The 26,398-nt window shown below is 36.4% G+C and overlaps 1 protein-coding gene across 2 annotated transcripts in view; it reads right to left on the bottom strand.

The window, feature by feature from the left end:
• Positions 1-6,015: 6,015 nt before the first annotated feature.
• The window catches only part of Agmo (alkylglycerol monooxygenase), a 331,357-nt gene continuing 310,974 nt past the window's right edge, over positions 6,016-26,398 (bottom strand). The window contains exons 13-14 of one of the 2 annotated variants that reach the window (XM_039112499.2): positions 11,520-11,573; positions 6,343-6,722 (exon numbers count right to left, since the gene is read on the bottom strand). In XM_039112499.2, coding sequence (XP_038968427.1) covers positions 6,642-6,722; positions 11,520-11,573 — 135 coding nt within the window. In that variant the 3' untranslated portion in view covers positions 6,343-6,641. Of the gene's footprint in view, positions 6,723-11,519; positions 11,574-26,398 lie in introns of both variants that reach the window. The other variant, NM_001135899.1, reaches the window with a different exon arrangement.

The following is a 26,398-nucleotide window of genomic DNA, read 5'->3' as shown; positions in this document are numbered from 1 at the left end:
TACCATGTATCATTTTTCCCTATGAGTTAAAATTCACTGTGGGCACTAAGGGCAGGCACTAGATTCATTTTGTCAGGATTGAATGGAAAGTGAATGATGTATGAGAATCGATTATATTTACAACACTGTTAAATGGAGAACACTCCACTGCTTATGAATCTCTGACATTAATACAAGAGACTCTGTCAAAACTGCTCCTATATAGTGCTTACAACACCCAAGGCAGTGTGTGCTTAATCTCTCTATCGATGGCTCTTAATTTACAGAATCCGGACAGAAGCAGGAACTATGATCACATTTCTCAACCATATGCCCTTCTCTATTCCATAGCTTGTCCCTCCCCATTGTCCCGAAACTTCCCTGCTATAAAACTATCAGGATTAATTTCTTTTAAAGCACAGATAAAGTAATACATGTTAAAATCAGTGTGACATTTAAATATTTATAAAGGTATTCAATAATGCCTTTCCTGTGACATTCTTTTTTATTTTTTATTATTTTTTTATTATTTGTATTTCTTTTAGAGTCCAGTCATTACCCCCTCCTGGTCCACAGTCCCACAGTTCCTCATCCTATTCCTCCTCCTCCCATCTCCTCCCATCTCACCGCCTGTCAGGCCTCTCTACTCCATGGGGCCTCAAGTCCTTAGGCGCACCTTCTCTCACTGAGGCCAGACCAGGCAGTTCTCTGTTGTATGTGTGTCGGTGGCCTCAGACCAGCATGTGTGTGCTGTCTGGTGGGTGGCTCAGTGTGAAGTATCTCAGGGGTCTGGGTTAGTTGAGATTGTTGGTCTTCCTAAGGAGTAGCCTTCCTCCTCAGCTTCTTCCAGCCTTTCCCTAATTCAACCACAGCAGTCCCCAACTTCAGTCCATTGGTTGGGTCAGGAGCCTAGTACAACCATCTTCTGAGAGGCCCAACAAGCAGCTGACAGAGAAAGATGCAGATACTTACATCCTGTGACATTCTTAAATTCCAGGCTTCCTTAATCACCATCACATATTTATCATTGTTAAGATCTTTACAATGTCAGCAATTCTGCCTTAAACCGTAATAGTAGAGCTTGAAGAACTTTCTCCCTCCTTCCTCATGCTCTCGGAATTGAATGTAATACCTTGCACGTTTTAGGAAGACAACTGCTCCCCCATTATACTTTAGACTACTTATACAAAAGCTCAGTATGTTATCATGAAAATAACTTTGTAACACATTACCCTGAAGCCCAATATAAGGTTGTTAAATGAATGCTCCCATCATGATTTTCTAGATTTTTCTAGAAAAATCTCTACATAAGAGACAGAGATGTAACTTAGTGATAGAGCACTTTCCTTGCATGAGAGAATCCCAGGGTTTGATCCCTAGTGCTGAGGGGAAGGGTGAGGGGGTAGAAAGGAGAACATGGATAATTATTGCGTAAAATATAATTCCTATTTCTTTTGCTAAGTAATAAATAATAAAAACATATGATGATTGGAACTTTGCACTTATTGATAGTAAGATGCCAAATAGATCACTATTTGGATAGTAGATCCAAATAGTGTGTTTATAACCACATTATTATTATCTATAATTAAATGATAGATTCTGGATGTAGCATTTGTTGGAAGGGTTGATTAGATGGCAGGTGAGCAGTGGAATTTCAAAACACTGAATATGCAATACAGAACCATGTTATTTATATTTTATTTTATAAGATTTTATTTTTAATTTTGTTCACTTTTAATTGGAATTATTTTTATATAATATACTTTAATCTTCCTTTTCCCATTTCTAATCTCTGACGATTCTTTCCACCTCTCTACTGGCCCATTCTATGCCTTCTTTACCTCTCACTTAAGAAAACAAACAAACTGTCCAAACAAATTAGAAAAATTCTAAAAATTGATACACACACAAGCAAAAAAGCAAAATCAGAAATCTTATATATAAGCCAAAAATCAGTAACACACACACACAGACACACACACAGACACACACACACACACAGACACACACACACACAGACACACACACACACACACACACACACACACACACACAAAATGTCCAAACAAAAAGTCTACATCAATACCATGGAGTTCATTTGGTATTGGTCATATACTGTTGAACATGATTAACCTATTCAGTGAGACTCCACTACAGAATGTTATTTTTTCCATTGCAAACAGATGACAACTAGAGATAACTTCTATGTTAGGACTGAACAAACCTGTTTACTTCCACGGGTCAGCACTGTGGCACCAATTGGCTTAACCCTTTCCAGGTCCTATGCGGCCCACTACAGTCTCTGTCAGTTCACATGTGTGTCACTCATATTGTGTCTGAAAGACACTGGAGCCTTGCAATCAGCCATTACCTGTGTCTCTTACAGTCTTTCTCTCTCCTGTTGAACAGAGTTTCCTGAGCTCTTACAGGAGTGGTTTGATGCAGATATCCCATTCTCACCCTCTGGATGTTATCCAGTAGCTCTCTGAATTAATTCTCATGCGCTATATAGGAGGAAGCCTCTCTGAAGATGGATAAATGAGTCACTGATGTATGGGTATGGCAGACTGTCGATAGGAGTCATTGTAAACATTCCTTCAGTGGAGCAGTAGTATTTGTTGGTTTTTTTTTCCCTAGGCCATTGCCCATCTCTGCTCAGGTTCTCGGCCACCAAAGCAGTGTCACGCATGAGTTTCATCTCACAGAGTAGGACTTAAACCCAACTCTAGAGTGGTTAGTTACTGTGACAGAGGCAAACCATTGTCTTTTCAGAGTAACATTTTTGATTTTGTCTTTTATGAGAAAATAGACTACACTGCTGTGCTACTGAAAAGAAGGGAGGGCAGGATGAGATTTGGAAATAGGTATTCTGATCATGGATACAATGTTGGCAGTCTCTTTCCTTGGAGACAAGCTTAGATGAAGCCTTCGTTTCCATGGAGTTGCTGAAAATCATGACATGAACAATACTTTAAAATTATGGAAGCTTAGATGCTCTGTGTTTTTCAGCTTACATGAGTGTTTTCAGAAAATGGAGAGTGGAAAACACAAAAGGAAAAGATTCCAGTTACTACTGCTTTCATTAATAAACTTTAGACCACAATACCTGCTGTATGTTAAGGACTGCCCCTCAGTATTCCTATTGTAGTTTCCTCACTGAACAGTTAATTATATGTTAAAACAGACTGAGAGTTTTGGAAACTGATGAATAATAATATAAGCCAGGAATCCCAAATATTAGGAGGGCTCATTCAGTTGACTGCTAGTTCAACCTCTGAATGCAGTTACAGAATCACATATCCAAAATAGCATGGCCTTGTGAAGATCAGTTGAAATTCAAGAAATATGATTATAAGTTAACTAATGGCAGGAGAGCAAATAGAAAATTCTAGAGACACATACAGAGTAAGAACAGGGATGAAATTTTTGTCTCTAACAAGTTTATATATAATAGCACATTACCAGTTGTCCTAGCTATCTTTTGAATTAACATGATACATGCCAAGGTCACCTGGATGGAGGAGCCAAAATTAAGAAAATGTCTCTATCAGATTACCTGTAGGCCAGTCCGTGGAATTTTCTTGATTGGTAATCGATATAGGGGGGTCAAGCTCACCATGGGTAGTGCACCCAATTGGCACCCTATGCTCTATTGTATAAGAAAGCAGGCCAAACAAGCCTCGGGAAGCAAGCCAGTAAACATCATTGTCCCAGATTTTTGCTTCAGCTCCCACCTTGCATTTCCTGAAGTATGAGATGAAATAAATTATTTTCTCCCCAAGTTGCTTCAGTAACCTGGTCTTTATCACAGAAATAGAAAGCTAATTAGGACACCAATAGTACAAGGTTTAGAAGCCCAGGACACACAAACCTTCTTGACTATTACACACAGAATTCTCTTTCAATCTTTTTTGAAGTGGAAACATCAAATTGGAGACTAATGGCATACTCTGCACCAGAGCTTCTGAGCCTGTAATTCTTGAGTTTCTCTCAGAATACCTTGTAACAGGAAATGAAGAATTGTCACAGTCTTTGCTCTTAGAATTCAGAGAATTGAAAAAAATAAACGGCACCTACTGTGTTGCATGGTGACATCGGGCAAATGATTTAACCTTCCTCAGATTTCTCCACTATGGTGTCACAAGATCTGTTTCAGCAATGATTTAGTGGTCCCATTACCTATTGCTCATAGAGTTCTACGCTAGAAACACCTGTCCATTTTGGTTCTTTAGGTTGATAAGCAGGACTGAGTGTCTCCATGATTTTTGCAAAGGCAGAGTGTACCTCTCCATCAAAATGAGTAACAGACAAGCCCTGTTTTTAGTGCTATTCTCTTGAGAAAGAGAGAAATAGGGACAATTAAAGTCCTTCCAGTCAAGAGCCAGCATAAATTACATGGAATCATTCAACATCAATTTATAATATTACTAAGAGTTTCATGATCTGTCATCATGCATTAGTGTTTGCCTCAGAAAATAGGACTGGAAAATTAGCAAGGTTGAAGGTGAATAAAAGTCCTATTTCATGCACAGAGGCTCTGGGCACATCACCTCTGTGGGAACCATATTCATATTCAAAGACTTGGAAATTGGTAACTTGAAAATAGCTGTATTTCTAAAATAAAATAATCTAAATCAAACTGAAAAAATTTAAGTTAGAAAAGACACAAAAATACATGAGTTTTTTAAAAAAATAAATACTGTTGCACATGAATTATTTTCATCATTAAAGTCATTTTTAAACTACCCCTGCATATTCTTTCTCTCTCTCTCTCTCTCTCTCTCTCTCTCTCTCTCTCTCTCTCTCTCACTTTGTGTGTGTTTGTGTGTGTGTGTGTGTGTGTGTGTGTGTGTGTGTGTGTGTGTGTGTATGTGTGTGTGCCTGTCTGTCTGTCTATCTGTCTGTCTCGGTCTCTCAATATGTCTTGGTATGTCTTTTCTGTCTTTCTCCATCATAAAACTCTTCTGAAATGCTAAATAAAAACTTGAGAATCTATAAAAAATACTCTTTTTTCCCCGTAATTGAATGATGTGACCTATAACATAGAGATTCTTTTTTTATCTTTATTAACTTGAGTATTTCTTATTTACATTTCGATTGCTATTCCCCGTCCTGGTTTCCAGGCCAACATCCCCCTAACCCCTCCCCCTTCCCTTCTATATGGGCTTCCCCTCCCCATCCTCCCCCCATTACTACCCTCCCCCCAACAATCAATGTTCACTAGGTGTTCAGTCTTGGCAGGACCAAGGGCTTCCCCTTCCACTGGTGATCTTACTAGAATATTCATTGCTACCTATGAGGTTAGAGTCCAGGGTCAGTCTATGTATAGTCTTTGGTTAGTGGCTTAGTTCCTGGAAGCTCTGGTTGGTTGGCATTGTTGTTCATATGGAGTCTTGAGCCTCTTCAAGCTCTTTCACAGTAGCATAGAGAAAATACAGTATGTGTCTTAAGAACTTTAATGATACATTAATAATTTTGTACCAGCAGAGGGCCCCCTGCTGTAAGGTAGCTCTGTACCTGTGAGGGCCAGCCAAGCCTGTTAGGGAGGCCCTGAAACAGGGCTTCATATTTACTTTGGACTTCAGAATTTGTTTGCCTCCTGTGTTTAATTAAGAAGTATAAAAACCTGAATGGAGAAAAGCCAGACCCACTTCTGATGCTTGAGATATAATTAATATTTTCATCATGCAAAGTTAATCTTCTTTTGCTGTCCCAGCTTGAAAAGTAAATATGCTTTAGCCCTGTCTCGTGGGTGTACAAGCACCTGCAACCTGATTCTATGAGAGCATCCTATGTTTCTTTCTTGCAGTCTTTAGAAACACACTTACAGTGAAGACACCATTTAATCTCCATGATGCATATACATTGAGAGTCATGGAAATCATTAATTTAGATTAGCACTTTTGACATGGACTGCAAAAGTTATCAAACTTTTTCTCAACTCAGTTTTTAGCTCTGTGAGTTTCCTGCAAATGAAACATATTAAAGACTTTTAAAATTTAATAAGCACTGTATGCATACCAGCTTTGTCAGTTCTGTTGAGATTATTTTATTATCAGTATTATGACCATTTGAAACAGCAGGAATTGTGATGTCCTCCTCAAGTTATTGCAACATGCAATAACTTTTAGAAATACATGTTCTAGATTAACCTGTTGAACAGATCGATTCTTTCCAATTCTAATCTTTTTCATGTAGTTGGTATGTTTTTATGTAATTCACCACCACAGATGGTTCATTTGCAGAGGTAGATGCAGGCTCACACAGACAGAATGCACTTGAAAGACATCAGAGATGTATGTAAGAATACTTTTAACAAATGATAAAGGAAAAGTTGTCAAAACAAGAAGACAAATGTAATTTTCACTCTTTAAAATCTTTAAGCCACCATTTCCTTTCCATATACATTGCCACGGAGAGAGAGAAGTGAATACAGCCCCAATGGATCCAATGGGTATGAATCATTAGGTTTTTAGTGAGAGCAAAAACAAATAATTCACATTAATTTCAAGAGAAAAACAAATGTGGAAAGCACAGGTAAAGAGATGATTTCATTTTTCATGAAGTAGCTCCTGTGGGTACCATGGAAGATACCGATCTTGCTCTGTGTCATGGTGATGTAGCCCGGACAACTGACAGGACTGACGGACGCGTGCGCACTAAGGCTTTTTCCAAGAGCCAGAGGCGAGGTGCGTTATGCTTCTTACTCCCCAGAATGCAATGCAAACCGAAAAGAAAATCTAAAGAAAGAAAACAACAAAAGTGAGCCAAACGCTGTTGCTCCAGCGAGTGAGATTATTCTCCTGGAAGAAAACAAACACGCATAATTTTACACAGTCAAATTGCTTAACATTTAGCAAGCTGTTCAAGGACGGAATTTAGTCACCTTAACAACAAGGCATGCATGTGAAGGTAAAAATAAGAGTAAGACTTTTTTGTTGTTGTTCTTTTTTTACTCTTACATTTACAAATATGAGTTATTTAAAGATACAGGCTTATATAAAGTAGACACTGAGCATAATAGAAAAGTTTTTTCTGCATTTGTGGGTACTGAATGTAGTGTGTTCTAAGTTAGATGATGTCATTGCTTCAATGGTTTAAGGAGGCTTAGAAATATGAGATGCTAAAACACTTTTGAAGAATCATTTTCCTCTGAGGCGATAAAATCTAGCCAACCATGCACTTCATCCAACAGGAATGAAATCCACAAAACTGTGGCTAATTTACCTTCCCCATCTTTTGATCTCACTGGGTATTAAAATGTAGCTGCAAATTTTTTTCTTAAAATTGAAGATATATCTAAATCACAAAAAGTCAGCCCGTGGAGTCCATTGAATTTCTTGCTTTTGGGTAACACCATAAACTCAAAGCAAATCACCAAAATTTTATATTCCCAGCTATTCCCAACAAGAATAACGGCTACAGCACTTTTACTCTGCATAATCTAAATAGTATATTCCATAATACACCTGTCCATGCACTGGTTGTAGGCTATGTGCCTTCAGGATTCATCTGTGTGAACTCTTCCCTGTGTTCCTTTAGTTAAGACATAGGACTGCCTTCCAGACCTCCATTTTAGGAGAGTTTTAGACTGATGATGAAAGAAAGAAAGAACCAGACTCATTGTAATGAGTTTGTAATAAGCCAGACATATTATTGTAAATAGCTATGTGGGCCTCATTCTTACAGCGTCTCTTTCTATATGAACTGTGCAAACATTTTCTCCAAAATATGACAATACTACCAGTTTCTTCTCCCCAGGAAGACATTAACTGTTTCTGGAAGGTGCATTAAGATACTCAATAGAAAATTACTTAAGCAGTAGTTGGAAGCATGGGTGTATGCTCTGGTCCTGATGTAATCAGTAAGCTAATGACATCAACTGAGGTCAACCATTAAGTTACACAAGTACCCTTGCTATCAGGACCAGAATAATGAAACAATATCAGCAACAGCAAACACACACACACACACACACACACACACACACACACACACACACACACACACACACAGTGACAATGACCCAAAGTAAACAAGATAAACTTTGTGGAACTTTGATGCTTAGATATGATTCATTGTCCAACTTCAACCTCTAGGTGATCACTAGCTAGAATGTGGGCTACTCATATAAGTTTATTCCCCTCACTCTTTCATTCCTTTGAGCCTATCAGACCGCCAAAAATGAAAAATAAAATAAAAAATTAGTACATATATTGGGGCAGATGACAAGAATAATATTAACATTCTGGAATTGCTTCAGAAGTCAAGCACAATGTGTTTAATGGCTGGTTTTCAATTTGTTTCTTTTGACTGTAACTCAAGAAAAATGACCTCATGAGATTTCTCATGGCAGTGCCAGGTAAAATAACACCAGGAGCAGGGAGAATTGTGAATACACCTAAATTTGGGTAGTGAGTTCCTTTTGTTTCTGAGAATGAGTTAACGTTCATAGTGTAGTTGAAAATGACACAAGAGGGTAAAAGATGATGCTTATTATATTGGTAATTATTTATTTGAATTCAGCATATGAATTAAACAACTAGTACATTCTAGTAGAATCTTAAATATATGTGACAATAGAAGATTTTATTAAGTTTGAATCTGATATTTATGGTCACACAGATTTTCTCCATGGAGGAAGACTGGACAGTAATTTCCATGAAACCTCCAAACCTCTATGTAAAATTTTATGTGACATAAGTAATTTTTCTTAGTCTTTAAGTATGTATGGTCTCATTTAGATTTTGCATACTCTAACTTCTCAGTGGTCCTAAAAGTCTCAGCTAAAATTAGAGTGAAAAAATTTAAAAAATTACAGGTTGTGACTTTGTTATTAATCCACAATGATGGGATTATTATACCTTTATACCTTTGAAATTCTCGTCCAGTTGGGTCCTACAAACCTCTTTCCTACTAAAGCCCAAGAACTGACTATTCCCTACCTTCCTCAAATGCAGTCAGCACCCTACATAATAGCAGGGTTCATGTCTTTTCAATTTCTCTTTTTGGGGCATCTGCAGGGTAACCTTCCGAAGAGAAGCATGCCTGATGGATCTCAGAAGACTCAGTCAGACCTGACTAATGCGCTCTAGAGATGTTTGTGTCAGGCATACTCTTGGTGTCTTGACCAGACTGTGTTGTCTGAACCCCAGGACACAGTTTGGAAGACTGGTATCTCATTTTTGGAGGAAGCAGTAGGAACACAAACATGTTAATATATGATTACCAGGCAATCTGAAGAAGATTAATAGCGGGGATCAATAGTACAGACAACTCTGGAATCCTACCCTGAGTGATATGCTACATTTTCTTTTAAGTGTAACAATCTTGATTTGCTGTTTTTCAAAGCCAATAACTACTATGCTTTTGAGATATTTTCACAGACAATATTTTAAGGATGAAAATTAGACCTTTCAAATATTAGGACTGGGGATGAAGAGATGGCTCACTGATTGCTCTTCCAGAGGACCTGAGTTCAAATCCCAGCATCCATATGATAGCTCACAACCATCTGTAATTGGATCTGATGCCCTTTTTGGTGTATCTGAAGATAGCAACAGTGTGCTAATAAAATAAAATTGGGACATATACATTGACAAAGAATCACAGAAATGACATAAAATGATTATGTCCTTCTAAATATGTTTTTATAGGTGACTCTTAGAAATATTAAAGTAGAGAAAAATAATTTTTAATATTTCTGAACATATAAGAAAACATTTATTACATTACTAGACATAACAAAATTAATAAATAATTTAGTAGAAGTAATTATTTATCATGAATTGATTATTAATATCAATCTGTTAATTTTTTCTTTTTAAATATTGTTTGATCTTTTATTAAGCTATTAATTTGTGTTTACACAGTCATTAAGATTAAATATATTCATTCAATAATAGGTCATTAATATATCTCTCGGTCAAATGAAATAAAGGCCACTACACTTTTGCTTAAGCATAGTGAGAGTATAAATAGATATTTTAGCATTTAACCCATATTTTTTTATGTTACTCCAATGTATAGATATGTTTTCAGATGCATGCAAATTCAATGCTTTCTCATTTTATCATAGCTCTGGCCAAGTCCCTTGATTTTAACAGCTGGATGCAAACTATGAAACAGAGGAAGTTCATTCCTAGTGTCAAGCCCTCCTTGTGCTAACACATCATTAGTGGTCCTTGTCTTCGGGCTATTTTCCTGACTTCCCAGGGACTTCAACTCTCATGCCTGAACTTTGACCTGTACAGATGCTCTCTATGTTTCTTCCACCTCATTCTAGAAAGATCATCAGTTGGCAGGTGGCTAATCTGAGCACCTAATCCCTGTTAAACACCATTGGGAGCTATTGCCCCTCCCAGTTAAGTCTGTTTCTGAGCCCTTGTTGAAAATGGCTCGAATCTAAGCAAATCAGACTTCTACCCTACTGGAGGGAGACTCATATGTGCAGGAATGATTTCATGAAAATGACATGCCAAAAAGTTGCAAATCCTCCAATCATATGCTGGGATGGTTGACTTCTTATATGCCACTGTACACATTCATCTCTTCTGGTTTGGGTACACTGAGTATAGACATTCAAATAGACCGAATGTCCAAAAGAAACAAGCATCTTGTTGAATAGTAGACCATTGCAATGACAGCTAGTGAGCAGTGCTGCAGACTTTATGAAGGTTTTGAAAAGAGACTTAATGGCATTTAACCTTGTTATAAATTTGCAGGTGAAACACATGCTTTAAAATTTTTTGAATTATTCATAAGAAAATGAATATCTATGGAATAACTTGTAGCTTATCTTTGGCTACTTCGTGAGTTCTTCTTTCTTCTGCACTTCTCCACCCTTATTCCCCCACACTTTCAACCTCTTAACTCTAAATAGGAGAGAAAAAATGATAGGCAGGAAAGGAAAGAGATCCCTGAGTAAAGTCAGGGGTCTGAAAGGGGGCAATGATATGATTAGATTACTTCCCACAAATTGGGGCATCGAGTTCCTTGGGGCAAGTTTGCTTTTCTCTGTTAGATATCTAATTTCTTCTTGTTGTTTCTTTTCTGTGCACTATTACTTAATAAACCACAACCAACAGTGCACCCCTCTTCTCAGGGCCTTAGCATTTATATACCCTCTAAAAACATCCCAGATTACAAATATTGCAGAAACTATATGCAACTGCAAGCATGTCAAGTGTGTTAAGTCATTTTCTATAGGGGAGAATCATTTATTCTATGTGACTAAGGAAAGAACCTCAATTATTTAAAACAGGAAACTACACTTTTGTGAATACTAAAAATCATTGCATTAAAATCAAAATTTATGCAATTGCGTAAGTTTACAAAAAATGTACATTTCTGTAATTTCCTAGTATTCTTGATAAGCACCTGTACTCATTCATAGCTCTGACAGCTCTTATATGAGTCCTAAATAAAAGATACTACTTTCCTACAAAACCATTTATTTCCCATCCAACTATTAATAGGCATAAAATAGAAACATTAAAAACTAAAACTATATCAAGTGAAAAATAAATTTTGCTCACAGTTTTGGAGTTAAGAGCACTGGCTGTCATGCAGATGACCTGGTGTCTCATTTCCTACATCCATATAGAGACTCATTACAATCTGTGACTTAGATTCTACAGGATCTGATGCACTCTTCTGACTTTCACAGGCATCAGGCACACATGTGATGCACATATATACAATGCAGGCAAAGCACTCATACACATAAAATATAAATCATCTAAGAAATTGAAAAGATTGTTTCTCTAATGTCAATGAAAGTTGAAAATCAACAGTTAATTGGCTACTATGAGGATTTTCAACAATTATAAGAAGTACTTTAATGGAAATATGAAAACTATCTAAATTATATAAAATTACCTGAAGAAAACTAAAACAACACTTTAAACACCATGCTTTTGGTATTTTAAAAATGACTTATTAGCATTGTGCACTTATGGACTCAAACACTGCACTTCTCTATGCTTATAGTATATTCTACAAATGACCAAGATAGTCACTTATATGTTTCCAGACACTGTAGCATTACTGAGAAGTCTTGAGGAGTGTGTATTTATTTCTAAATAATATATTATAATGTAATCATACTGTATTTAATGAGTTCTTTGGAAAATTTACTACTATTTACTTTTCAAATGGACTGTTTATTTGTTACCATATATTAAAATAAATTAGAGTTCTTAGCCTTAAAAAGACAACAATCTTATGCTCATATATAAATGAGAATTGTTTACAAAATATATTTCAGTCTTTAAGTATCTTCTGATATTAGTTTTAAGTAAGAAAATACGCTAAACAACCTTGCTCAAGTTAAATAAAGTGCAGCTTTAGGAAGATGTTTCAAAGCATCAGAAGTCAGATTTTTTTAAAAGCTTCTAGCTGACTTCTTTTCTGTGTAAACTCAGTTACTTTACTATTTCATGCTAAACTAATGGAGGCAGTAAAAAAATAGCTATACAGATACAAGTCATACCATCAATATTACTCAACTCATCAACCCCAACCTGATAATCTTATGTCATGTACAATAATGTACACACTTCTGAAAGTCTAGACCACCGTAGAATGTGTGTATTCCTTTAGGCATTATTTGTGAACCAGTCTGCTCTCACTCTGAACCACACATGAACTATCGCATAAACCCTTGGGAATGACAGATATTCTTAATAAGATTAGGGAGTACTTAGAGGTCTATGGAGCCTACCTACAGTTCAGAGAGAACATGTTTGAAGACAGTTGGCCTGAATTAGCTACTGTGCATGCAAGCCCATCTGGATGGGATTGTATAAACCATAATTAGCATAGAGTGAAAATACATGCTACATTTCTCAAAAACATCTGTGGACTTTTCTTCATTGAATTTAAAGATTGAATTAATTGTCTGTATTGATACACAATTTTTAGGAATGCTAACATTACTAAGCTTTGTTTTCAGAGGATAGTAGCTGTTGCTGATTTTTTTCTTGCTTAGGAACCATAATGCTGATTCTACATAGATTGTTTTTTTTCCTATGGTTTATAAAGATTTTTGGTATATTCTTATTATTCACGCTTCCCTCTGCCTTTTGTCTTCCCCTTTCTCCAGTTAAGCATTTATTCTTTCATTTTGAAGTTGAAAGTGCAGTTAGAGTGCACTCACGGAGCTGGGAAATAGTCTAGGGGAAGTGTTCATTTTTATGGGACTCTTTACACCAGGGATCTTCATGCACTTATCCTGGAGCAGCCTGTGGTTTTCTTTGTGTGCCTGTGAGAAGGAGACGGAATAGAGCAAAGCAGCAGCAACAAACTCATAGGCATGAACAACCCGTTTTAGCTTTTTAAAAGTTGGAACTAAAAGCAGAGTACAAAGAATAACAAGCACTTGAATATTACCTAGTTTCACTTTGTGTGAAACTTTTATATACATTAAAGTTACTGTTGGGTAAACCCTTCTAAATGCCCTGACATTATGGTTTAAAACTGAATGATGGATAACTGAACTTTCTTCTTCATCTTCTTCTACTACTCCTCCTCCTCCTTTCCCTCCTCCTCTCCTCTCCCTCCTCCTCCTCCTCTCCCTCCTCCTCTCCCTCCTCTCCCTCCTCCTCCTTTCCCTCCTCCTCTCCCTCCTCTTCCTCCTTCTCCTCTCCCTCCTCCTCCTCCTTTCCCTCCTTCTCTCCTCTCCTTCCTCCTCCTCCTCTCCCTCCTCCTCTCCCTCCTCTCCCTCCTTCTCTCCCTCTACCTCCTCCTCTTCCTCCTCCTGCTTCTGCTTCTGTTTCCACTTCTGCTCTTGCTCCTTCTATTCTTCTTAGTCTTCTCTCTTTCCCTCCCTCCATATCTCTCTCATTCTCTCTCTCCAATTAGTGAATTTAAAACATCAATAATAAAATTTCTACATTTTAATTTTATTAAAAATTTTTATAGTGACAGATATTAAATCCAAACACTTATATATGGGGAAAAAATTCCCCCCACCACTCCAACTATGTCTTATAGGTACACACATTTTTTTTGTTCTTCTAAGAATTATACAAACACTTTGCTTATAAATAGAAATAAATCCTCTTTGATTTCCTTGTTCTATCTTACCAGTAGCACAAAACTCCTTGCCTTATATCCAGTACATATGAAACAGAAAACTTTTGGGTAAAATGTTGTTAAATCCTAGTCTTTCAGTGTCCCTAAGGAATTATCTCTAATGAAGCTGTGCATGACAACTATTCTAAGATTTCATATATCTATATTTCTGACTTACTTCTTATAAATGAAATTAGAGCATTTATATTCTAAAACAGACCTGTGTGTCAATAAAATTTATAAGTGGAAATAGATTAGTCACAATCTTCTACCAAAATCCCATTTCTGTATTTAATAAGTGACAGCCAACCCCTCTCCAGAATCTTATCATGAAGCAAATGGATTATCAGTACATCCAGGAACAAAAGCTTATGGCCTGATCTTTAGATGGAGGTGGCTAAATATTCAATGCTTATACAATCTTCAATTCCTCAAAGGCACATGTTTACAAATACAGAATTACATTCAGCAGTGCTTATCAGGATAGTTGGTGTGATGCCCAAATTTCCTTTGTATTTTTTTACTACTTAGGAAATAAAAACAAAAATCTCAAATATATGTCCTATTTTTCAGGAAAAAAATGCTCTTTACAGACATAATAGTGGTGTTTAGTATTAAAAATAGGACAGTCTTAGAGGGGTTTTTGAAAATAATCATACATTGTTTTTGCTTGCATCACAGGGGTGATTAGAGTCCCAATAATTGGTAGCCTCCAGAGCAGACTAATAGAAGGCCAACAACCCACATATGGCTTGCAGCTTGAGGGATTTCTCAGAGTTCTGCCAGAGATGGAACTGCCCAAACAGCTTTCTGTAAATGTCCTCACTCATAAACTGTATCCTTCTAGGCCAGTCATGCCAGAACTGGACCCACGGGTATACAGAGCTGTGGCTGATGGCTAATAATGACGACGTCCTAAGGAAGCTATAGCTGCTTTCCCGAGAGACACCTCAAATGCCTGAACTCTCCCTTACTTTCCATTTGAACTACCTGTTCTGGCAACACTTCCAGCAAAGGCTGAGGCAGGCAGCAGACAGCAGGCACCCAGCTGTTTCTAATAAGTTTGCAATATAGGTCCTGATCAAACAAGAGCTGCATATATCCAAGGTTCATATTATAGCTTTAAAGCTGTTAAAATAAAAGCTATTAGCCTAAACCAAGACACATCATTCATGTTCAGAAGGATGATAATAGTAATAACAACTTAATTATGAAAGCCAATGTATTACTGAAGAGTATATATCATGAACTGGAGGAATCTACACAAATTGAGGATCAATTTATATATGTGTATAGCAATTTCAGAGTCAAAATGCACATTTTAGATCTTTCCCAGAGGATCTTGAAAAATCTAGTGGAATATACACATAAAACACCCTTCAGTAGTTAGTCAGTTCAACTGTAGAAGTGTTTTTTTTAAATACTCGTTGACAAAGTTGAGAAAAAGCAGTAAGTAACATTTGTTCAATTCTGAGAAAAGCAGAATGATAAACTACTAGAACAGACAGCTGGTAATAGAACCCCGAAAGAAAGGCCCAGTTGTGACTTTAAAGTACAGTTATTTTACATTAGCTCTATATTTAAGTTTTTATTTTAAGTTTTTAATAGTTTTTCAAGTAAACATCAGTCTTACAGTCTCTTGTGGACAGTATAAATATGCTCACTGTCCTCTATCAATTCATTGACTACGTATTGTTAGGTGTTGCAATTCAAAGGAAAAGCAGCCCGGGGCTTACTTCCTATGGGAATGGATGCACAAAATATTATGTGAACTCAACCCTAATTAGATAATATTTTTTTCTTTCTTCCATTTTGGATACAAAGAAATATATTTGAATTGCAGTTTTATCTTAAATAAATAATGCTACTAAACTTTAAAGTCTACACCTGTACTTAAAATAATCTGGTAAATTTATTGGAGATACTAATTGAAACAATGTGCACGAAAAATTATTACAGCTTCAGTGGTGTATCTATTACACAGGTGTGCTGGGTTTCCTGTACACTATCATGTTATTATTGCCATTGCTGTTAGTGACTCAGCTTAACAGTGATGTGTCCTAAACTTTGCTTTGAAATTTTTCACGTAAGTGGATTCTACACTGTTTTGTATTTAATTTTGGTTATTATTGTATAAGACACACAGGAAGTACTTTTTTAAATAGAGTAAGGAAATTTTCACGTCCGATTCCTTTTTTGCAACTATTATTCCTGCTAATATCATTACTGATATATACAGAAACATTGGTTACCCAGAACATGAATATCAAATAAATGCAAAATAGGTGATAGAATGAAAACTATGTATCATTTATCCAGGTTTAAAATAATTCTAAAAATATCAAAAATCTCTGAAAGTAAAGAGCAGGAAACTGTTTCTAAGATCAGGTGATTTAGCTTCACTTTGGTCTACATTTTTTTCACACACAAAAAAAAATAAAAGGTTTTAATAAGACAACGTGTTGTGTAATTCACATACTAAATTGGTCTATCCAGGGAGACATCACAATCCAGGAGCCATAGTTATGCTCCTGCAAGTAGGTCTTCAGTAATGCCTTAGCTTCTTGATAGGGTCCAGACATACACTTAGCCACGTGGTATGTCCAAGCTCCAAGTAAATCATCTGTTTTAGCTTCCTTCTCAAGCAGATTAAATTGACTTAACATTACAGCCTTACAAATCCCACTTGCCATTGATAAGCCAAGTTTAAATGGAGAACTTTTAGGGAGCTTCCCACTTAGTCCATCCACTTCTTTTATTACTCTTACTCTTTATCTTTGGAAATTACAAGTCAGAAGTATTAAAACAAAAAGTCTTAAAAGCACCACAACCTTGTGTTCGATAAAACCACTGCCTGAGAGATCGGAAATCTGAGTTGTAATTTTTGGTTACAAAATGACTAAGTCATTCTCTTTCTCTAGAAAATGTTATCAGCACAGTATGACAATGTTAGAAAGTTCCCAGGATTGCCCCCAGAAATAGTTACATTTGTTAGGAAAACACACAGATAGATAGTCTTACCCAAAGTATTGGCATAAAAAGGTTGCAAAGTGAACAGAGGAAAAGTCATAAAAGTGCCTTCTAGAAAGTATTCTCCATCCATTTTAGAGAAGGTAGAAAGACTAGAAATGAAGAGCAGAATCTTAAATTACCAGTCCCAGATAAATTGATATGTAATCTCCACAGATATAGTGGTCTTTGCCACACAGTTGTTTCAAATTTAACAAAGCTAGGGCACACTAAGGTCATCTTTAAAGAGTAATGTATAGCATATTGCCCAATGATTACAGATAATGTATAAGTAATGGTATTTATTACTTTGAGAATTCTGCAGAGGCTCAGTGACATGAACACTTAGTGACAAGCAGTAGGTACTGGGTAAAGAATATGGGCTTTAAGGACTACAGTTTCAAAGGAAAAGAAGTTGTGTACAGATATAATTAAAAAAATGCAAAATTTCCTTGGTCATCTTATAAAACGAAAACTTACAAATCATTGCTTAGTTCAAGGTTGATTGTTGCTACTTTTTCTTTCTGTTGCAGGATAAAATTTGGGGGAGATAGATAAAGGTAGAGATGAGAGAGAGAAACACAGACAGAGACAGAGACAGAGACGGAGAGAGGCAGACAGGGAAAGACAGAGAGAGGGAGGACAGATCTTAGTATTCTTAAAATAATAATGGCATTCTAAAATTTGGTGGAAAACTTAAAATATTTTCTGCAGGCTAAATTACGCTTTAGGGCAACAAGAGTTTTGAGATATTATCTCTAGCTGTGAATACATGTAGAAGAATATTGGTTGATGGTGCATCTTCCTGATACTGTGGCCGTTATAATGTTTCTGGAATAACTAGGCGTCATTGGAAACTCTTTGTTAAGCTTATGAGGCTAGATTTTGGAACAGAAGGTGTCCAGAGGTAAAATTTCCTAGAAAATCCTTTAGGTAATCCTTATACAATACAAATGGTTTTCTGTATAAAATACACTTAGACTAATTTTCTTTTATATAGCAGTTAAGAACCACTATGCTAGACTGAAGAAAGTGGTGAGGGAAATTTTCTAGGTAAAAACTTGGAAATTCAAAGAACCTGTCCCGTGGGGAGTAAGTTGCAAACCATCAGAAGGAAGAAATAAGTTCTAGCTTCTACCCAGTGAGCTTTTCCATGTGTATGACCCTAGTATATATTTAATGTTTTTAATTGTTTTTGTAGAGGTCAAGTGAATGGGTTCTCTTTTAACAATAACTTTAAAATTACTAGAGAAGCCAAGCTACACAGTGATGTCAGATATTGTTGTCCAATTATATTTGAACTCTTTTTCTAAATTTACCCAGTTACGCTCCTTAGCAGTAAACCAGCCTGCCAACAGACTACGTAACTTCATTCTTCTCCTGTCACGAAAGGAAAGCCCCAGAGAAACTTCACAGAACCCTGGAATGAGAAGATTGTTTTGGCCCCTGACAGTTTCGACGGATGAATATTGCTGAAAACTTAACAGGATGTAAACAAGGAGTGATCTATTCTGAAATCTGAAGAATGAATCCTCATTCAGAAATGTTCTTTGTCTTTCTCATTTTTTCCTTCTCCGTGTTTTATTTTTACCCTCTTTGCTCTGGTGAAGTGAATTACGAGTTCCCGGATGACCTGAAGACAACACAGCTTGGTTTGCCGACCGGAATTCTCCCACATGGGTTGGCGGCCAGGTCAGTCAGCATGATATTAGTACATTTAATTTTCAAAACACATACAGTTGGAACAGATGTGTTTTGTAGGGATTTCAAGATGAAGTTTAAGAATATGGAGGCCTGGGCAATGTTGGAATCCAATATAGTTAGCGGTCACTCTGTGAGACTAACGCCTGCTGCTAATCACAGCTTGTCTTGGTGAAAAGCAGTTTGTACTATGTGTGTATAGCACTGTGGAGAATATCAAAGCTACCAAGAGTTGAAGCAGTACAGCAGGAGCTCCAGATCTTTATGTAAATTAACCTCACAACATGGAAAGCATTAAGTTGAGGGTTTTAGGAATTTGGAACTTGAAATGCCTAGGATGTGGGTTTAATTGAAACACGGTATTATGACAATCAGTTATTCTCTTGAGACGTATTTTTTAAGGTGCATACAAATGTGTAATTGAGCATTGACATATTACATCACGGTGATATATTCTAAACAAGCCCTATCTGTTTTATGGCATTTATTTTACCAAATACCACTGGATATTCACGGATTCCTCCTTTAGAGTCAAGCCATCTGAATAAATGAGCAGCATGCTGAGGTGAGCCAGTCAGTTCTCTGATGAAGCCAGGCCTCGGAGGCTCACACATACACAAAGCATTTCTTCTGGAAAAAATATTCCTGGGCTTTCAACATAAATCAGGGTCAACACATAATACGATCGTACTCTAGTGCATTTAAAAGCTGGAAAACAGTCTAACTAGGATGTGACTGCTTCCAGCAAACCTCCAGGCCAAACAGCAATCAGAAAGAATTCATGGTTTTTGTTTCAGTCCTTCTCAGGCAGGCCCAGGAAGGAGTTGCCTGGCCTCCTGGGGAACATCCAAATGGGCTTTAGGAAACAACACTTTCTCACTGTGAGGAGTCCACAGAATTTCCTTTGCTTCCTCTTTTTTTTTGTAACATAGACACATACTCAGATAGTAGTGACTAATAATAAATGTTTAAAAGCCTTGATGTTCACACCCTAACAATCGACTTACATGTTTGTGGTCAAGAATAGCAAGAATCTTAACTGGAATCTCATGGGTAGCCCAGTTATAATTTTCAGTATTTATTAAGATTTAAGGGTTTGATAACTGGTTGTTGGTTAGCTAGATGCAGAAATAAAAACACCTTTCAGGCAAGTAAATCATCTTGTTAAAAAGCCTCGCCGGCTATGTCCAGACCACAGTTCACATGGAGCCAAGGGTAGTAGTGAAGAATTAAACCTAACATAAGCATAAAGTATGTATGAGGGTATTTTTATATGCAATTTTTATTTTTGTCTTTGGGAATTTGACTCAATAATTCTGGAGCTCAATCACTATAGATGGTATCTCCTGTCCTAATGTTAACAACAATATCACAGGTCTGTAAACCGAAAGCAAAAATCAAACCAAAAAAGACAAATTTGACAATTAGCAGGAAAGACTTGACTGAACCAAAAAAAAAATTAGGGTGTTTGAAATAAAAAAAATGTATTTGGTAAAAATTGTATTTGGTCAAATTATATGTAGATTGAATAATTTGACAGATAAATCAATTTAATAATTTTCTAATATAAACATAAGGCATTAAATAATGAATACTGCAGGTCAAAATTGAAGGGATTTAGATAAGGAGATGAAAACATTTCACTTGATTATGCATTCTATTCATAGATATATATACAACAGAGTGACAAACCTCGCATGCCCTGACACTTAGAAGCCAGAGGTGAGAGTGTAAATTTGAGGCCATCCAGACCAAAAAGGAAACATGTGGCCTGTTCAAAAGGACAGAGAAATCATTTTATGTGCAAGTTTGTATAGTTTTAATGCTTTTAACTATGGTTTATCAATATGAAGCACAAAGTGCCTCTTATCAAATAGACTAGGACTTCCTGCAAAGTGACTTACATGATAGACGTGAAGAATTCTTCTATAATGTGGAACAAGAACACCTTCATGAAGCCTAATGTGTGGCTAACCTCGGAAGACAGAGTAAATGCCAGATGTTCTGTGGAAACCACCAAAGAGAAGGAAGGTAAAACTGGAGGAGGATTGGTGTTACAATGGGTTTATGATATGGGGCTTTGCATCTCTGGATGCAGGATGGCTGGGAATCAGCCTATCTGTGGTCCAACAAACAAAAGGCAGGGATCCTACCCCACAGAAGCACTAAAGAAAGGCTTAGTTGGCCAATATTATAGACAGCGGGACTCTATGAAAACGGAGAAGTGAAAACTTTTTGCTAATAGACACAAGGCTATGAGATTAACATCAACCTTAGTTTAAGTCATGAAGCTGATAGGGACACAGGGGGAGATGGGCATTACACAGAGATGCCTTCTTAGGGCATGTGAGAAGGTTAGAGATATAAAACTCTCAACCAAGCCCTGGATCATGCTAAAACATCAACACCTGGATCATGTGTACCAGGAGCATAAGGTATGTGCATTTATACACACACACACACACACACACACACTCTCTCTCTCTCTCTCTCACGGACACACACACAAGGACACAAACACATGGACACAAACATGAGAGAAGAAGAGAAAGAGACAGAAGCAGAGAGAGACAGAGACACAGAGACACACAGAGAGATATAGAATCATACAGAGAGACAGAGTAGGGGGGAGCAGGGGTAAGAGGCACACATACAGGACCTCACAAAGAGATGCCAGATGGCAATATGTATAATGAGAGTATTCATCACAAATATTAAAATCTGCCGAGGATTTGAGAAATGTAAGATTTGTTTAAAAGTTCATCATAAGATTTATATTTATTTTTGATTCTGTGTATGTGTGAGTGTCTGTGTGCTGGTATGTGCCTGCCAGAACCACATCTGACGTGCGTTCTAGGAACAAAACCGTGGTGTTCTGTAAGAGAAATATATGTTCTTAACTGAAAAATTATTTTTCCAGTCCCAAATTTTGATGATGTAATGAGAATTATGCAATAATAGAAACAATGAAAAATATATAAGAGCTGTGAAAATAGCACAAATGTCCAAGTGTCAACCAAATAAAAAATATCTTAAAGCAAAATGTACTCACAGAAATTAAAATCTGATAAGCTGATAAAACAAAATGCTTGAGATAGTTTTCAAAGCAACAAAGAGTTAAATATGAAAGAAATATGAACCACAGGTGGAGATATGGAAGGAAAAATGAGAACTGCGATGTGTACAACAAAGATCAAGACCAGGAAGGAGGGGAAGAGTGGAGATTCCCATGAGAAGTTTATAATGTGCGAGTGTCTATCTGAACTCTGATTTTTGTAATGGCAGCATGACTGGGGGATGCTAGCTTTTCAGAAAAAAAAAAAGAGAAGTGCCCATCTAGCTCCAGGAAAGACTGAAAACGAAACTGCAGAACAACAAAGGCTGGGTGCTAAATAATAATGGAGGCCACAAACAGGAGGCTATGTTAGAAAAAAATAAAAGTTTATTCTGATGGCTGGTCAAATCATGATGAACTATCTTCAAATATTAACAATTCTCTTTAAGCTTCAAATGTATGCACAAAGTACAAAATAATCTCACATCTCAATTAAAAATGGAGGATGAACTGAGAGCGTTACTAGTCTGTGATAGTCATCTCATTAATCACATTGTGGAAAGACCAAATAAGAGTTTATACTTCAAAAAGAATGAAATTATCTTGTAAGTGATTTTAGTATGTGAGAAAATAAGCAAGCAAAAGATGCAGAAACCAAGATGATATGAATGCAAAACTTGGTCAAGTAGATGAATGCTAACTTATTTCCAATCAATGGAACAGCAATGGATAACAGTCTTTAGGGTATTAAAAAGAACATGGAATATTGAGAGAGAAGAGACGACTCAGAAAAGGACAGTGATTGCTGTACTATTATGATAATCAGAGTTCAGCAGGAGCATGCTTGTGACAAGCCTCATAACAAACATGTCCGTCACAGTCACAGTGATTTGCCTGGAAGCAAAGGTAGGAGATTCCTGGACCTGGCAGTCTTTTCACTTAGCTAAGTAAGTGTGAACCTTGGTTGAGGGTGAGACTTAGCTTCAGAGGAATAGAAAGAGAGTGATGAAGGAAACTGGTATGTTTCTTCTTGCTTCCATGTATGCATACTGATGCGTATGCCTGCACATACACAGTGCATTAGAGTCATAAACACAAGTATGCATGTACAAACATATATACATACATAAACTTAAAAACCTGAGCAGAATTATTTATGAGCATAAAATTGGAGTTGAGGGGTTAGAATAAAATATTAATAAATGAATTGAATACTTTAAATTATGACTAAACATTCAGAACCCAGAAATCATAATTTCTAACAGAGTAAAACAAAAGGAAGTAAAGTGCACATATACCCACATACACACATATATATCCCATATTGAATGCACTATAAATACATATCAAGAAGAAACAATAAAGAGTGAAGATAGTTTGTCTAACACATTAAAAATTACAAATCAAACATGTGAAAGTTATGTCAAATCAACCAGCAATTTCAATATATGAAAATGAGTTTACTAGTCAATAAAAAGGGATTCTCAGAATCTCAAACTGTGAATTTATCAAGTTAATTAATTATGGTTATGAGGGTTTTTATATGTATTCATATGTATATATGTGTCTGCATATATAAATACACATACATATACACATATGCAGTGTCATAGACTTAAAAAAACCTTTAAAGCTTGAAACCTGGAATATTGTCATTGTATATTATGGGTTACTAAACATAAATAATTTGAAATACATAAGGGAATTATAAGACTTGGGACAATCAACCAAAATGAACACTTATATCAATATTTATATATAACCACACTGCCAATAAATATTCTAGAGGAAAATGATGTTACCTATTCTAATGTGGATACATTTCAAGAACAAAGATGATGGAAAATACAATGCTATTTGATTTTTTTCCAAAGCTTAATAAAATGCTGTGTAATAATATAATCATATATGGGAACTATGAATAATATATTAGTTTGGCATGTGTGCCTTACACATTTTCCTGCTAGTTTGGAAGCCCTAGGTTCTAGTTCTTATGCCTACTTTTTCAGTTGCTCCTTGGATTGCTAATCTCCATGATGATGCCAGGCTAAGGAGGGATGAGAATGAGCTTGAGTACAGAGAATGCGTTTTCTTTGTAAAAGCTTTAACAAGCTCAAGTGGTATTGCTTTTACTGAAGACTTCAATTTAGTTCCTAGCAGCCGAGTTAGACGGCTCACAACCACCTTGGACTCTAGCTCAAGGAAATCTGAGACATCTTACAGAATATATGTGCATACTCACACATACAGTTACACATAGGCATACATACAGATATAAAAAAGATAAATTAATGTTAACAAATTAGTTAACACCGCTTCAATTTGATTATGTCCAGTCCTGGGTATTTTGGTTTAGTTTTTTGTATTAAAAAACTTATGGGATTATATTAATTTTCATTTACAAAGAAAGGAAGGGATGAAAGGAGGGAAGGTTGTGGGTGACCACAGGATCTTCAGGGGACTTGAAGCTCCTGCAGTCCCCAGGCACAACTGAACTGGCAGTGAACAAAGAATGAACAAGCAAGTTGTACACGGAGTCCACAACCAGACATGTCACAAAAGAGTTAGGCATGATTCTCTGCATATATAAAAATGAAAGGAAAATACATTAAGCCATTTCATGGGGTTATTTTATTCCAGTATAAATAACCTGAAACTTCTTTTTATGATGACAAGATGGCCTACCATTGAAAAGTTGAAGGTGCCTAAAATAAACTGAGTAGGAAGAAGTCACTCAAAAACTAGCAATAGTTTCCTTTAGTTTATGGATCAAATTTATGTAGAGTACGTTCACACACAGGTTATCTACATATAATCATGGGCACAGAGGTGCTAACTTAAACATATGACCATTAATAATTTTGAAACCATAATTTTCAAGCAGACCATTTTCACTGATAAGGGATTAAGAATCAGGGACCCAAACCATAAAACAATTGCAGGAAACTGTGCTGTGTATAGCAGGGCACAACCTGCAATCTGAAAGACTGAAGATAGTCTCTTCAAAGAATTATGTGCTTGAAATGCAGCCATTGCTCAATTAAGAAATGTTGAATGAATTACTGAAGGATTGCATTGACTGGTATGTTGAGCAGTTCATGTTGAATTCTGTTGTCTCCATAACCCAGGAGCTAATAGGTGGAGCAACTGATACATAAAGGACGAATAAAAGGAATATGTGAGTTCTGAGGGCAGTGACAATATCCCAGAGAGGGGGCTAGAGGGAGATTTGGAAGAGGACTCTAAGAGATTTAGAGAGCTTTGTCTCAAGAAACACAGGAGGCAGGGTGGGCCTTTGATGAGTTTTCACCACAGCTAGATAGCATTAGATTGATTACAGTGTAGGGCAGAGAAAGGCACCAGCAAGAAAATCCTGATAGAATACAGTCTGGTAAGGTGATCATGTCAGTAAGCAGAATAAGGAGTAACATGGATTGTAGCAACAGGGAGTATTTCATTTAGAGACTTAAGTGTCAGAGAAAATGGGTTCTCTAAGGAGTATATCCATAAAAAGCTATTTTCATGGTATCTTGATAATCCCCTAATGTCTTTTTTAAAAGATAGATTTGGGGCTATTTCTTGACCACAACACAGATCTTTTCTGTTGCACAGTGCTTTCCTGTTGCACAATGCTCTTAATACTCAGTTCCCTTGCCCCTCCAAATCCTTGTCTTTAGAACTCACCATCTGCCTAGGTGGTCGTCAATGTTGCCTACTTCAGAAAGTCTCTTACCTTCTCAGTTCCTTTACAGAATAATTAATCTCTGCTTGCTCTACATTTCCAGAATTTTAGACTCTTATTTCCGTTATTGAATTTATTTAAGATTTTTTTCTTACAATGGCCTTTGTATAGCTTATAGATCTACTGACAATAATTGAAAATATATAATTCATGCTCCTCCCAGGAAAGTATTTGACATACAAAGTGCCTTATATGTATTAAAGCAACAATATCAACACATGTCAGGTCAGAGATAGTACATTTTGTTTGGATTGTCAAATTATTTCAATAGAAAGTTAGCCTAAATTTAAAAAATATATTAAGACCGAGTTTTAAAAATACAAATCTAGAAATGTCTATGGGTTGGTGTCAATATATGCTAACAATATTTCATGTATGCTTTCTGAATCTATGCCATGTGTAAATTTAAGTTGGCTTTCAAGACATATGTACAGTAATGATGCTTTTGCTTGTAGTGGCACCCATAAATCATAACAGGAGGTGAAAAAGTTGAAAGTATTCAATAGGAGTAAGAAACACTAAGACAAATAAATCTGAGACACTGCTAAACCCAACCAGAAAGTTTGACCCAGCAACACCATAAATTAGAGGTCAGCCTGCACTACATAACAAGATGTCATGTGAAGCAAAACAAACAAAAAGAGTACTGTAATGGTAAATAGAATATGGTTGAATACTCCTAAATTAGGAAAGAGAGGCAAACTGTATAGACATCTTTATTCTGCATCTGAATGCATCTTTGGTATCATAACAATGAAAAATGCAGAAGAGTCATTTGGGTCCTCTTTGGCTTCTGGATATTGAGGACATATGTGTCAGATTAGAGTTAGAGG

This window comes from Rattus norvegicus, chromosome 6 (assembly GCF_036323735.1).
Source record: "Rattus norvegicus strain BN/NHsdMcwi chromosome 6, GRCr8, whole genome shotgun sequence".
Lineage (NCBI taxonomy): Eukaryota > Metazoa > Chordata > Mammalia > Rodentia > Muridae > Rattus > Rattus norvegicus.
The sequence above is the reverse complement of the archived record's forward strand: the minus strand, read 5'-3'. Positions and strand labels throughout refer to the sequence as shown.